Source organism: Hemitrygon akajei, chromosome 28, assembly GCF_048418815.1.
Source record: "Hemitrygon akajei chromosome 28, sHemAka1.3, whole genome shotgun sequence".
Taxonomy (NCBI): Eukaryota; Metazoa; Chordata; class Chondrichthyes; order Myliobatiformes; family Dasyatidae; genus Hemitrygon; species Hemitrygon akajei.
In genome coordinates this window covers 40,644,618-40,660,218 of record NC_133151.1, presented here as the reverse complement: position 1 = coordinate 40,660,218, position 15,601 = coordinate 40,644,618, and the positions used below count along the sequence as shown (strand labels likewise).

Below are 15,601 nucleotides of genomic sequence, written 5' to 3'. Positions count from 1 at the left end.
CGCCGGCAGGGGGCGCGGACCTCCCATCGCTCCCCTTGGCGTAGGCAGCTGGAGACCTCCGCCCCGGCAGGGGGCGCGGACCTCCCATCGCTCCCCTTGGCGTATGCAGCTGGAGACCTCCGCCCCGGCAGCGGGCGCGGACCTCCCATCGCTCCTCTTGGCGTAGGCAGCTGGAGACCTCGGCGCCGGCAGGGGGCGCGGACCTCCCATCGCTCCCCTTGGCGTAGGCAGCTGGAGACCTCCGCCCCGGCAGGGGGCGCGGACCTCCCATCGCTCCCCTTGGCGTAGGCAGCTGGAGACCTCCGCGCCGACAGGGGGCGCGGACCTCCCATCGCTCCCCTTGGCGTAGGCAGCTGGAGACCTCCGCCCCGGCAGGGGGCGCGGACCTCCCATCGCTCCCCTTGGCGTAGGCAGCTGGAGACCTCCGCGCCGGCAGGGGGCGCGGTAGACTGCTGGCTGACCTGCCGGCATCGCGCATGCGCCGAGCTGGAAGCGCCACCCACCCCTCCCCATATACCCTCCCAGAGATGCCGTGACAGCGATGGCGGCCGCTCGCTTGTTTACACTCTAACTTGCTCGCCCGTTTGTGTCCGACCGCCCAGACTTCGGTCGGTCCGCGAGTCGCCGGCCGTCAGGGGTGTTGTTCCCCCCGCCAGGGTGCTCCGCTGGCAGCCCGTGGGTGAGCTATGCTGGTGGCCGGGGGCCGGTTGCTAGGATGTCATGGTTCTTCCCCTGGTCGAGCTCCATCAAGATGCGGGCCTGTTGCTACCTGCTGCAGCATTACCTGGGCCACTTCTTCGAGGAGCGGCTCACCCTGGAGCAGCTCAGCCTGGACCTGTACAACGGCAGCGGCCGCATCCGGGACGTGCAGCTCGACGTCTGGGTAAGGTTGCCTAATCTGGGCGCAGCCTTGACATAACAGCCGGGGCAATTAATTATCAGCCTGCAAACACGTTAAATTGTAGCAGTTGCATGATAGTGGACTTGTGTTGAACTATTTGTGCTTAAAAATAAATTAATGATCAGTTTAGGTACACGTTACTATACAATATTCGGTTACTGATACATTGAATCAAGCAGATATATCAACAATTCAATGTGAAGATGCTTAGGGAAGTTAAGGTTATCAGGTAAACATTAACATGCAATAATATTTTAATTTTTATTTTAAATACCGATAAAACATTAACATGCAATAACTAATCAGTTTGCAGATACATTAAACTGAGCAATATACTATAGCTATATTAAGCAATCTGTAGATGTTTAGTGGTCTTACATATATGTTAAAATTTATGATCAGAGTATGTACAAGTCACCACATACAACCCTGAGATTCTCCTGACCGGCAGGCATACTCAGCAAATCTATAGAATACGAACTGTAAATAGGATCAATGAAAGAACAACTAGAGTGTAACAACATCAAACTGTGTGATGCAAATGTATATGAATAGCAATGAATAAGCAGAGTGTGAAATAACAAGATAAAAGAGTCCTTGCAGTGAGACCATCAGCTGTGGAAACATCTTAATAGATTATTCTATTAATCTATCAACTGATTCCCGATGGAATCAGTTCAGAGTTGAGGTTATCCACACTGGTTCAGGAGCCTGATGGTTGAGGGGTAATAACTGTTCCTGAACCTGGTGGTGTGGGACCTGAGGCTCCTGTACCTCCTTCCCGATGGAATCAGTTCAGAGTTGAGGTTATCCTCACTGGTTCAGGAGCCTGATGGTTGAGGGGTAATAACTGTTCCTGAACCTGGTGGTGTGGGACCTGAGGCTCCTGTACCTGCTTCCTGCTGGGAGCAGTGAGAAGAGAGCATGTCCTGGGTGCTGGGGGTCCCTGATGTTAGATGCTGCTTTCCTGTGACTGTGGTCCATGTAGATGTGCTTGAAGGTGGGGAGCACATGACGGACTGGGCCTTGTCCACTACTTTTTATAGGATTTTCTGTACAAGGGCATTTCCTGGGTGTTTTTCCATCCCAGGCTGTGATGCAGCCAGTCAATATACTCTCCTCCACACATCTGTAGAGTTTGTCAAAGTTTTGGATGTCACGCCGAATCTCTGCGAACTCCCAAGGCAGTAGGATTTGTAACTGCACTTACGTGCTGGGCCCAGGACAGGTCCTCCAGATGATAACAGTGAGGAATGTGAAGTTGCTGACCCTCTCCACCTCTGATCCCATGATGAGGACTGGCTCAAGGCCCTCTGGTTTCCCTCTCCTGCAGTCGATAATCAGCTCCTCGGTCTTGCTGACATTGAGGGAACAGTTGTCGTTCCGGCACCACTTGCAATCTCCCTCCCAGAGGCACTGGGATCAGTATGAGAGGCATTGTTTGAGGGGTGAGGGAATCACCCCTGGGACAAAGGGTGGTGGGGACTGGACTACCCCTTTTCCGATCTGGTTCAGGAGCCTGATGGTTGAGGGGTAATAACTGTTCCTGAACCTGGTGGTGTGGGACCTGAGGCTCCTGTACCTCCTTCCCGATGGAATCAGCTCAGAGTTGAGGTTATCCTCACTGGTTCAGGAGCCTGATGTTTGAGGGGTAATAACTGTTCCTGAACCTGGTGGTGTGGGACCTGAGGCTCCTGTACCTCCTTCCCGATGGAATCAGTTCAGAGTTGAGGTTATCCTCACTGGTTCAGGAGCCTGATGGTTGAGGGTAATAACTGTTCCTGAACCTGGTGGTGTGGGACCTGAGGCTCCTGAACCTCCTTCCCGATGGAATCAGTTCAGAGTTGAGGTTATCCTCACTGGTTCAGGAGCCTGATGGTTGAGGGGTAATAACTGCTCCTGAACCTGGTGGTGTGGGACCTGAGGCTCCTGTACCTTTTATCTGATGGCAGCAGTGTGAAAAGAGCGTGGCCTGGGTGTTGAGGATCTTTGATGATGGATGCTGCTTTTCTATGGCAATGTATCATGTAGACGTGCCCAATGGTTGGGAGGTTTTTACCTGTGATGTACTGGGCAGAATCCAATACCTTTTGTAGGATTTTACACTCAAAGGAAATGTGGAAGTGAGTTCAAGAGCTGTGAGGAAATGTTACAGCTATATAAGGCCTTGCTTGGAGTACTGTGCTCAGTTGTGGTCGCCTCACTACAGGAAGGACGTGGAAGCCATAGAAAGGGTGCAGAGGAGATTTACAAGGATGTTGCCTGGATTGGGGAGCGTGCCCTATGAGAATAGGTTGAGTGAACTTGGTCTTTTCTCCTTTGAGCGACGGAGGATGAGAGGTGACCTGACAGAGGTGTACAAGATTATGAGAGGCATTGATCATGTGGGTAGTTGACTTTTTCCCTGGGCTGAAATGGCTAACACAAGAGGGCACAGTTTTAAGGTGCTTGGAAGTAGGTACAGAGGGGATGTCAGAGGTAAGTTTGTTACTCACAGAGTGGTGAGTGCATGGAATGTACTACCACCAAAGGTGGTGGAGGCGGATACGATAGGGTCTTTTAAGAGACTTGGATAGGTACATGGAGCTCAGAAAAATAGTGGGCTATGTGGTGTGGTATTTCTGCAGTACGTAACATGGTCAGCTGAAGGGCCTGTAATGTGCTGTCGATTTCTATGCTCTATGTTTAAAGGCATTGGTGTTCCCTATGCAGCCGGTCAGCATGCACATCTATAGAAGTTTGTCAAGTGTTTGATGACATGCCGAATCTCTGCAGACTCTTGAGGAAGTAGCTGTGCTCTATTATATAATTAGTTTACTAACTTTATACTTTACAGATATGTTAATTAAGTTATAGTGAGTGAGGCTTCTGTCAGTCTGAGGTCGACGATGCATATTGTGCCCTGGCTGTCTAGATCCGCAAGCCTGGGCAGTACGATATGGAGAGCGAGCTCCCCCTCTCCACGCAGCCGATGAACACAAAGGAACGACAGAGGCACCAGCGGCGTCGCAGGAGTTGCCACAACGTTGAACTCAACGTAGGACTGCCTTAGGAGCTTCAGCTCTGGATTTTCCCTCAGGGTTTACTCCTGAACACGTCCCTGTGAGTGGGTATGGCCGCAAGGCAGTAGGGGTTTGAGATCAGGGTTTTCCTTCTGTTAGGTCAGCTGCCAGCCATGGCTGAGAAGCCCCATCTGCCCAAAGCGATGGGTGCCCCCTCCCCTGTCAGTAGAATCGGTTCTGCTGGGCCACACGTGAAGCCCGGGAGCTGGACTGGGTTGTCAGAGGCTGTTTGAGGTGTAGCCATTGGGAGCATTTAATAGGTAGTGGGAGCTTGTCCCCATTACCACCCTCGCCTATAACAACCTTAAGGAATCAGTTGAGTTATAAATTGATTAATAACTTGCTTCAATTAGAATATGCGAATTTCCTTTCGTCTTTCCAGTGATTTATGTTTTTGTTTTCAATCTTCAGAGATTATTTAGTTAGTGAATCAATCAAGCCAGTAACCTGTCAGTGATATTAAGTACTCAGTTTACAAATCCATGAAAAAATCATGCTTTTGGATACATCAAACACTCAATTTCAATGTTAACCACTTCAGTGATGTTAAACAACAAAAAAAGACGATGGTGGAAATCTGAAATGAAAGCAGAAAATGTCAGCAGGATGGACAATGTGTGAAGAGAGAGCTAGTGTTTCACGTTCCCGACCTTCCGTCAGGAGGGAAAGTTAGAAATGACAAGTTTCAGGGCGAGGGGAGAAGGGGAGGGAGCGAAGGAGTCTCACGTGATGAGGTGGAGACCAGGAGAGGGTGCAGAAATCAGCATGCACTTTATTGACTACAGCTCGGCATTCAGTACTCCTCAAAGCTAATCAGTCAGCTTCAAGACCTCCCTGGGTAACTGGATCCTGGATTTCCTCACTTGTAGACCCCAGTCAGATCGTATTGGCAACAACATCTCCTCCATGACCCCCACCAGCACAGGGACATCACAGGACTCTGTACTCTGCCCTCTGCTCTGTTCGCTTTACACTTTTGACTGTGTGGCTAATCACAGCTCCGGTGCCATGTTCAAGTTTGCTGATGACACCACTGTCATTGGCCAAATCAAAGGTGCTGTCGAGTCAGCATAGAGCAGGGAGATTGAAAATTTGCCGGAGTGATGCCGCGACAACAACCTCTGACTTAATGTCAGCGAGACCGAGGAGCTGGTCATTGAACTTAGGAAACCAGAGGTCGGTGAGCCAGTCCTCACTGGGGGCATCAGAGCTGGAGAGGGTCAGCAACTTCACATTCCTCGGCGTCATCATCTCCTGGACCCAGCACCTAAGTGCAATGGCAAAGAAAGCACAGCGGCACCTCTAATTCCTTCAGAATTTGAGCAGATTCGGAATGTCAACTAAATCTTATTGACCAACTTCTATAGATGTGTGGTGCAAAGTGTATTGACTGACTGCATCACAGCCGGGGATGGAAACACCAATGCCCTTGAACGGGAAATCCTACAAAAAGTAGTGGATATGGCCCAGTCCATCATGGGTAAAGCCCTCCCCACCACTGAGCACATCTACATGGAGAGTTGTTACAGGAAAGCAGCATCCATCATCAGGGACCCCCACCACCCAGGACATGCTCTCTACTTGCTGTTGCCGTCAGGAAGGAGGTACAGGAGCCTCAGGTGCCACACCACCAGGTTCAGGAACAGTTATTACCCCTCAACCATCAGGCTGCTGAACCAGTGAGGATAACCTCAACTCTGAACTGATTCCATCGAGAAGGAGGTACAGGAGCCTCAGGTCCCACACCACCAGGTTCAGGAACAGTTGTTAGCTCAGAGTTGAGGTGAGTGAAGTTATCCTCACTGGTTCAGGAGCCTGATGGTTGAGGGGTAATAACTGTTCCTGAACCTGGTGGTGTGGGACCTGAGGCTCCTGTACCTCCTTCCCAATGGAATCAGTTCAGAGTTGAGGTTATCCTCACTGGTTCAGGAGCCTGATGGTTGAGGGGTAATAACTGTTCCTGAACCTGGTGGTGTGGGTCCTGAGGCTCCTGTACCTCCTTCCGGATGGAATCAGTTCAGAGTTGAGGTTATCCTCACTGGTTCAGGAGCCTGATGGTTGAGGGGTAATAACTGTTCCTGAACCTGGTGGTGTGGGACCTGAGGCTCCTGTACCTCCTTCCGGATGGAATCAGTTCAGAGTTGAGGTTATCCTCACTGGTTCAGGAGCCTAATGGTTGAGGGTAATAACTGTTCCTGAACCTGGTGGTGTGGGACCTGAGGCTCCTGTACCTCCTTCCTGATGGTTGAGGGGTAATAACTGTTCCTGAACCTGGTGGTGTGGGACCTGAGGCTCCTGTACCTCCTTCCTGATGGTTGAGGGGTAATAACTGTTCCTGAACCTGGTGGTGTGGGACCTGAGGCTCCTGTACCTCCTTCCTGATGGTTGAGGGGTAATAACTGTTCCTGAATCTGGTGGTGTGGGACCTGAGGCTCCTGTACCTCCTTCCCGATGGAATCAGTTCAGAGTTGAGGTTATCCTCACTGGTTCAGGAGCCTGATGGTTGAGGGGTAATAACTGTTCCTGAACATGGTGGTGTGGGACCTGAGGCTCCTGTACCTCCTTCCCAATGGAATCAGTTCAGAGTTGAGGTTATCCTCACTGGTTCAGGAGCCTGATGGTTGAGGGGTAATAACTGTTCCTGAACCTGGTGGTGTGGGTCCTGAGGCTCCTGTACCTCCTTCCGGATGGAATCAGTTCAGAGTTGAGGTTATCCTCACTGGTTCAGGAGCCTGATGGTTGAGGGGTAATAACTGTTCCTGAACCTGGTGGTGTGGGACCTGAGGCTCCTGTACCTCCCTCCGGATGGAATCAGTGAGAAGAGAGCATGTCCTGGGAAGTGAGGCCTGGATGACGGTGCTGCTTTCCTGTGGCAGAGCTTCCTGTAAACGTGCTCAGTGGTAAGGAGGATTTTCCTGTGATACACTGGGTGTGTCTACAACTTTGCTTCCATTCCTGGAATGAGTGGAAGCTGGAAATATTTAGTAGGTTGGGTGCCAGTCACAGAGAGAGAGGTTGAAGACCTGGCATTTGCTGATGTAAACTGGAATGTCTGGTTGAGTTTCACTGCTGATGTTGAGATATAAAGGCCATGAAGCTCACTGAGTAGCATTCATCCACTTTATCAGGTACGCCCGTACACCTGCTCGTTAATGCAAATATCTAATCAGCCAATCATGTCACATCATAAAAGCACGCAGACACGGTCAGGAGGTTCAGTTGTTGTTCAGACCGAACATCAGAACGGGGAAGAAATGTGATCTGAGTGACTTTGACCCTGGAATGATTGTTGGTACCAGACGGGATGGTTTGAGTATGTCAGAAACTGCTGATCTCCTGGGATTTTCACACACAACAGTCTCTAGAGTTTACAGGGAATGGTGTGAAAAACAAAAACCATCCAGTGAGGGGCAGTTCTGTGGGTGAAAACACCTCATTAATGAGAGAGGTCAGAGGAGAATGGCCAGACTGGTTCAAGCTGACAGTAACTCAAATAACCATACGTTACAAAAGTGGTGTGCAGAGGAGCATCTCTGAATGCACAGCACGTTGAACATTGAAGTGGATGGGTCACAGCAGCAGAGACCATCGACAGACACCCAGTGGTGACCACTGAATGTACATTAAAGGTAGTGTGGTGACTGTACAGAAGTCTCTGCTTTATAAGTGTTGAATGAGAATATGGTGGGCAACAATGCTGGATATTAAGGTTACACTGTCAGCTGCATGTCCCAGTTCACTCACTAAACAAATCAGACTGATTTCTGGTTTCAATACTGAATAATCATCATCTGTCATCAAGACCCCCACCATCCAGGCCAGGCTCGCTTCTCACTGCTGGCATCAGGAAGGAGGTACAGGAGCCTCAGGTCCCACACCAGCAGGTTCAGGAACAGTTATTACCCCTCAACCATCAGGCTCCTGAACCAGTGAGGATAACCTCAACTCTGAACTGATTCCATCGGGAAGGTGGTACAGGAGCTTCAAGTCCCACATCACCAGGTTCAGGAACAGTTATTACCCCTCAACCATCAGGCTCCTGAACCAGTGAGGATAACCTCAACTCTGAACTGATTCCATCGGGAAGGAGGTACAGGAGCCTCGGGTCCCACACCACCAGGTTCAGGAACAGTTATTACCCCTCAACCATCAGGCTCCTGAACCAGTGAGGATAACCTCAACTCTGAACTGATTCCATCGGGAAGGAGGTACAGGAGCCTCAGGTCCCACCACCAGGTTCAGGAACAGTTATTACCCCTCAACCATCAGGCTCCTGAACCAGAGAGGTTGACTTCACTCAACTTCACCTCTTATCACTGAAATGAAAAAGCCTTTCAGGATATACATTGTATACGTTCCTCTGAGGTTAAATGAACCTTTGAAATGTTCCCACAACCTATGGACTCACTTTCAATGACACTTCATCTGAGGTTCTTGATACTTATTGCTTATTTATTTAAAAATATTATTTTTTCCTTTTTGTCTTTGCACATTTTGCTGTCTTTTGCACACTGGTTGAACACCCAAGTTAGAGCAGTCTTTTCATTGATTCTGTTATGGTTATTATTCTATAGATTTATTGCCGGCAAGAATATGAATCTCAGGGTTGTATATGGGGACATATACATACTTTGATAATAAATGTACTTTGAGCTATGAATTCTCTCCCTGTCCCTGTTGAGTCCCTTGTTGTTGGATATTGTTACCAGTGAAAGTATGTCAGTGTCAGACTGTAGATGGCCTGTCCTGGGGTTGGAGGACTGTGTATGTGGCTGGAAGGAATGGGGCTTGTTTTGCGGTTGGTTTGCATACAAGATGATGCCTCTGAAACACAGTGACACTTTGCTGGCAGCCTATAAAATGTCTACTAAACTTCTTCTGAACTAGTCTCACTGTAATCTGCAGCCTGTAATTTCCCTTTAAAGAAATGCTGCACTCTTTTGAAAATGCAAACACGAGGAAATCTCAGATGCTGAAAATTCTAGCAACACACACAAAATGCTGGTGGAACGCAGCAGGCCAGGCCAATCTATAGGGAGAAGCACTGTGGACTTTTCAGGCTTAGTCCTGACGAAGGGTCTCAGCCTGAAATGTCAACTGTACTTCTCCCTATAGATTGGCCTGCCCTGCTGTGTTCCACCAGCATTTTGTGTGTGTTGCTGTACTCTTTTGAACTGTCTTAATGAACTAGCAATTTCATGATCTTCTGAAAGTTGTGGTTATAAACTTCGGTGCATTGGTTTCAAAGTTAATTATCTAAGTACAAATACGTCACTGTCTATACCCTGAGATTCATCTTCCTGCAGCGTAATAAATCCAAGAATCATAACAGAATCAGTGAAAGACCACGCCAACTTGACTGTTCAGCCTGTGTGCAGAAGACAACAAGCGGGGCAAATACAAACAGGAAAAAAAAGCAATAAATATCAAGAACATGAGATGAAGAGTCCTTGAAAGTGAGTCCATAGGTTGTGGGAACATTTTAATGATGGGGCAAATGAAATTGAGTGAAGTTATCCCCTTTAGTTCAAGAGCCTGATGTTTCTGTAGAGGTTTATCAACGTTTTAGATGCAATGCTGAATCTTCGCAGACTCCTAAGGAAGTGGAGGTGCTCCTGTGCTTTCTTCATAACTGCACTTGCATGCTGGACCCTCAGGAATTTAAAGTTTCCCAGGGCCTCAGTGGACTTAACTCTCAGGACTGCAGGCACAGCACCTTTCAGCTGACGGAGGTACGTCACCTTGGCCGGAAGAGTGGGAGGAGAGAGGGGCTCCAATCCAGACTGAAACGCCGAGGAATTAAACTCCCTGTACCCAGCAGCTTGTCAGCAAATGTACCGCCACTGGAGAACAAGATTGAGGACTTGTGGGCAAGATTGTTGAATTGTAGGGAAATGAGGGATTGCTGTGATCTCTGTTTCACAGAGACATGGTTCTCTCAAAACTTATCGATCTATCCGGCGTGACCCGAGGGCTTCTCGATCCTCCAGATGGACTGGGCTGAGAAGGCAAAGGGTGGGGGTCATGATAACCTTCCGTGGTGCTCACCTGGAACGTCTAATGATGAATGCGATGGTTCTACTTGCCGAGCGGGTTCCCGGTGATCTTGACTGCAACATACACACTGCCAAAGGCCGACGTTAGGCAGCCACTGGAGGAGTTCAACAAACAGGCAACAGCCTACCCCAACACCTTTCAAATCATTGTCAGCCCGGCTTGTTGAAGAAATCTCTGCCCACGTATCACCTGCAGCATCTGAATGAATAAGACGTGGTTGTCGGAAACTTTATTAAAAAAAACAGTTACACTTGAGTGTGTTCCCTAAGCAGAAACCCCAGATGAACCGCGCGCGAGTCCCGTGATCTGCGGCGGGCCAGATCAGTGCCACAAGAGGTCCAGGTATGATCTCCAGAAAGTCATCTGACGTGCAAAGTGGCAATTCCAGACCAAACTGGAATCACGGGGGCATGTTGGACGGCTGTGGCAGGGCCTGAATGCTGTCGCCTCCTACAAAGTGAAGCCGGGTGACAGAGCTGGCCACAGGGCTTCGTTCCCAGGTGAGATCAGCGCCTCCGATCACCAGAACATGGAGTCACCTTCACAAGCTCCCACAGCCCCCAATGACCCTGTAATTTCAGTCTCTGAGGCTGACGTGAGGAAAGCATCTAGCCCAGACAGGGTACTGACCAAGTAATTCAGGTCTGTGCCAATCAGCTGGTTCGGGCACTCTCTGATATCGTTAACCTCTTGCTCTGGCAGTCTGAGTGACCTACCTGCTTCAAGCAGGTGATGCCTAAGAAGAATGTGGGAACCTGCCTCAAGGACTACCATCCTGTAGCCCTGAGATGAGACGTGCCCAGCCCGGGGTCCGTGGTTAGTGACAGTGATCCATGTTTGGAAACCCCTGACTTACATCCACTGTGATGAAGTGTTTTGAGCGCTTGGTGATGAAGCATACCAACTTCCTGAAAAGTGACTTGGATGTACTCCAGTTTGGCTAAAGTCATAACAGGTCAACAACAGATGTCATCGCATCGGTTCTCCACTCAACCCTGGAATAGCTGGACACTAAAGATGCATACAGCGCACAGTGAGGACTGCCGAGCACATTATTGGAGCCTCCCTGCCCTCTATTGTGGACCTGTACTCTTCCAGGTTGAAGAAGAGGGCGGGGAACATCATAAAGGACTCCTCCCATCCTGCGCACGGACTGTTTGATCTGCTTCCGTCTGGTAGTCGCTTCAGATCCCTCCAGACTAAGACTAATAGGCACTGGAGAAGTTTTTTCCCTACTGCGGTCACTTTGCTGAACAGTTAACTGCCGGTTAACTGTCGGCTAACTATTACTTGGATTGCACTACCTGTATGTATAATCTATATTTTCATTTATATTTATCATTATTATTGTTATGAGCAGAGAGACAACATCTGCCGGAAGTAAATTCCTTGTATGTGCGTAGGTACTTGGCGATTAAAGTCTGATTCTGATACATCAGGATGCTCTTTATCGATTACAGCTCGGCTTTCAATACCATTGTCAACCCAAAACTAATCAATAAGCGCCAAGACCTTGGCCTCAAACCTCCTCTGCAACTGATCCTCAATTTCCTCACTTGCAGATCCCATTTAGATTGGATCTCCTCCACAGTCATTGAGTGTGTGTCTTCAGGCTCCTGCAATGCCTCCCTGATGGGGGCAGTGAGAAGAGGGCATGTCCTGGGTGATGGTCCCTATTGTGAGGGTGGCTTGTGTATTTACATCAATACGGAATGGTGTAAGAACTCTGTGCTGGTTTCCAGACACTGCTCATCGCTAGTGGAGTTTGTGGCTGTTAGATGCAGACCATTTTATTTGCCACGGGAATTCACCTCTGTCCTTATATTCGGTGTCTACATTCCCCCCAGCACTAATGCTAAGGAGGCGCTCTGTGAACTGTACGGGGCTATTAGCGAACTGCAGAACGCACACCCTGATGGGCTGTTTATTGTCGCTGGAGATTTTAACCACGCGAACCTCAAGTCGGTGCTCCCTAAATTCCATCAGTATGTGGACTTTGCAAAGAGGGGAGAGAACACGTTGGACCAAGTTTACACAAACATCCCCGACACGTCACCGGGCAGACCCCGTCCCCACCTCGGTTACTCAGACCACGTCTCTGTTATGCTAATCCCAGCATACAGACCGCTTGTCAGGCGCTCCAGACCAGTTCAGAAGCAGGTGAAAACGGCATCTTAAAGGTTTCTTCACCAGGGTAGTTAATCTGGTCAACCATTCCAGTTTGCCACCCCAAACGCCTCTTTTACTCCCATCACACTTTATATAAAGCTGTTTACATTGGGATCAGACTCTGGTATTTATGCACTTTAACCTCCAGATTTAATTTTTTTATTCTTTGTAATTGTTTTTTATTGTATAGACAATAGACAGTAGGTGCAGGAGTAGGCCGTTCGGCCCTTCTAGCCAGCATCGCCCTTCACTGTGATCATGGCTGATCATACACAATCAGTACCCCATTCCTGCCCTCTCCCCATATCCCTTGACCCCGCTATCTATAAGAGCACTATCTAACTCTCTCTTGAAAGCATCCAGAGACTCGGCCTCCACTGCCTTCTGGGGCAGAGCATTCCACATATCCACCACTCTCTGGGTGAAAAAGTTTTTCCGCATCTCTGTTGTAAATGGCCTACCCCTTATTCTTAAACTGTGGCCTCTAGTTCTGGACTCACCCATCAGCGGGAACATGCTTCCTGCCTCCAGCGTGTTCAACCCCTTAATAATCTTATATGTTTCAATCAGATCCCCTCTCATCCTTCTAAATTCCAGTGTATTATTCTGTTGCATGTCCTATCAACGGACCACAGCGAATTCCTAATGCATCTAAATGTGAGATGGGGAGGAATTTCTTCAGGCGTGCGGTGGTGAATCTGTGGAATTCATTGCCACAGACCGCTGTGGTGGCCAAGTCATTAGGTGTATGTAAAGCAGAGGTTATTGATTAGTGAGGGCACTCAAGGTTATGGTGAGACAGCAGGAGAATGGGGTTGAGAGGGAAAATAAATTAGTCATGATGGAATGAATGGTGGAGCAGACTCAATGGGCTGAATTGCCTAATTCTGCCCCAGTGTTTTATGGTCTCATATCGGTGTCAGTCATTGCTTCTTCCCTGCAAAACCCGTGTGTATCCCGTGCGTGAGCTCGGAAATCCCAAAGTGCTTCAGGCATGGAGAAGAGCTGTGGAAGTGGTGTCTGTTGTAACGTAGGTGCAGACTGATCTTCCACAATCTAACAGTAGGGTGATGGCCTGTACTAGAGCTGTGGAAGTGGTGTCTGTTGTAATGTAGGTGCAGACTGATCTTCCACAATCTAGCAGTAGGGTGATGGCCTGTACTAGAGCTGTGGAAGTGGTGTCTGTTGTAACGTAGGTGCAGACTGATCTTCCACAATCTAGCAGTAGGGTGATGGCCTGTACTAGAGCTGTGGAAGTGGTGTCTGTTGTAACGTAGGTGCAGACTGATCTTCCACAATCTAACGGTAGGGTAATGGCCTGTACTAGAGCTGTGGAAGTGGTGTCTGTTGTAATGTAGGTGCAGACTGATCTTCCACAATCTAGCAGTAGGGTGATGGCCTGTACTAGAGCTGTGGAAGTGGTGTCTGTTGTAACGTAGGTGCAGACTGATCTTCCACAATCTAACGGTAGGGTAATGGCCTGTACTAGAGCTGTGGAAGTGGTGTCTGTTGTAATGCAGGTGCAGACTGATCTTCCACAATCTAGCAGTAGGGTGATGGCCTGTACTAGAGCTGTGGAAGTGGTGTCTGTTGTAACGTAGGTGCAGACTGATCTTCCACAATCTAACGGTAGGGTAATGGCCTGTACTAGAGCTGTGGAAGTGGTGTCTGTTGTAATGTAGGTGCAGACTGATCTTCCACAATCTAGCAGTAGGGTGATGGCCTGTACTAGAGCTGTGGAAGTGGTGTCTGTTGTAACGTAGGTGCAGACTGATCTTCTACAATCTAGCAGTAGGGCAATGGCCTGTACTAGAGCTGTGGAAGTGTTATCTGTTGTAACGTAGGTGCAGACTGATCTTCCACAATCTAACGGTAGGGTGATGGCCTGTACTAGAGCTGTGGAAGTGTTGTCTGTTGTAACGTAGGTGCAGACTGATCTTCCACAATCTAACGGTAGGGTAATGGCCTGTACTAGAGCTGTGGAAGTGTTGTCTGTTGTAATTTAGGTGCAGACTGATCTTCCACAATCTAGCGGTAGGGTGATGGCCTGTACTAGAGCTGTGGAAGTGGTGTCTGTTGTAATGTAGGTGCAGACTGATCTTCCACAATCTAGCAGTAGGGTAATGGCCTGTACTAGAGCTGTGGAAGTGTTGTCTGTTGTAACGTAGGTGCAGACTGATCTTCCACAATCTAGCAGTAGGGTAATGGCCTGTACTAGAGCTGTGGAAGTGGTGTCTGTTGTAACGTAGGTGCAGACTGATCTTCCACAATCTAGCAGTAGGGTAATGGCCTGTACTAGAGCTGTGGAAGTGGTGTCTGTTGTAACGTAGGTGCAGACTGATCTTCCACAATCTAGCAGTAGGGTAATGGCCTGTACTAGAGCTGTGGAAGTGGTGTCTGTTGTAACGTAGGTGCAGACTGATCTTCCACAATCTAGCAGTAGGGTAATGGCCTGTACTAGAGCTGTGGAAGTGTTGTCTGTTGTAACGTAGGTGCAGACTGATCTTCCACAATCTAGCAGTAGGGTAATGGCCTGTACTAGAGCTGTGGAAGTGGTGTCTGTTGTAACGTAGGTGCAGACTGATCTTCCACAGTCTAGCAGTAGGGTGATGGCCTGTACTAGAGCTGTGGAAGTGTTGTCTGTTGTAACGTAGGTGCAGACTGATCTTCCACAATCTAGCGGTAGGGTGATGGCCTGTACTAGAGCTGTGGAAGTGTTGTCTGTTGTAACGTAGGTGCAGACTGATCTTCCACAATCTAGCAGTAGGGTGATGGCCTGTACTAGAGCTGTGGAAGTGGTGTCTGTTGTAATGTAGGTGCAGACTGATCTTCCACAATCTAGCGGTAGGGTAATGGCCTGTACTAGAGCTGTGGAAGTGTTGTCTGTTGTAACGTAGGTGCAGACTGATCTTCCACAATCTAGCAGTAGGGTGATGGCCTGTACTAGAGCTGTGGAAGTGGTGTCTGTTGTAATGTAGGTGCAGACTGATCTTCCACAATCTAACGGTAGGGTAATGGACTGTACTGGAGCTGTGGAAGTGGTGTCTGTTGTAATGTAGGTGCAGACTGATCTTCCACAATCTAGCAGTAGGGTAATGGCCTGTACTAGAGCTGTGGAAGTGTTGTCTGTTGTAATGTAGGTGCAGACTGATCTTCCACAATCTAGCAGTAGGGTAATGGCCTGTACTAGAGCTGTGGAAGTGTTGTCTGTTGTAATGTAGGTGCAGACTGATCTTCCACAATCTAGCAGTAGGGTAATGGCCTGTACTAGAGCTGTGGAAGTGTTGTCTGTTGTAACGTAGGTGCAGACTGATCTTCCACAATCTAACGGTAGGGTGATGGCCTATACTAGAGCTGTGGAAGTGTTGTCTGTTGTAACGTAGGTGCAGACTGATCTTCCACAATCTAACGG

The 15,601-nt window shown here is 48.8% G+C and overlaps 1 protein-coding gene across 1 annotated transcript in view; it reads left to right on the top strand.

Moving 5' to 3' along the window:
• The first annotated feature begins 500 nt into the window (after window positions 1–500).
• Window positions 501–15,601, top strand: part of LOC140717863 (autophagy-related protein 2 homolog A-like) — a 319,916-nt gene continuing 304,815 nt past the window's right edge. Inside the window, 1 exon segment of the mRNA XM_073031584.1 lies at window positions 501–883. Within this exon segment, the coding sequence (XP_072887685.1) occupies window positions 716–883 (168 nt within the window). The 5' untranslated portion in view covers window positions 501–715.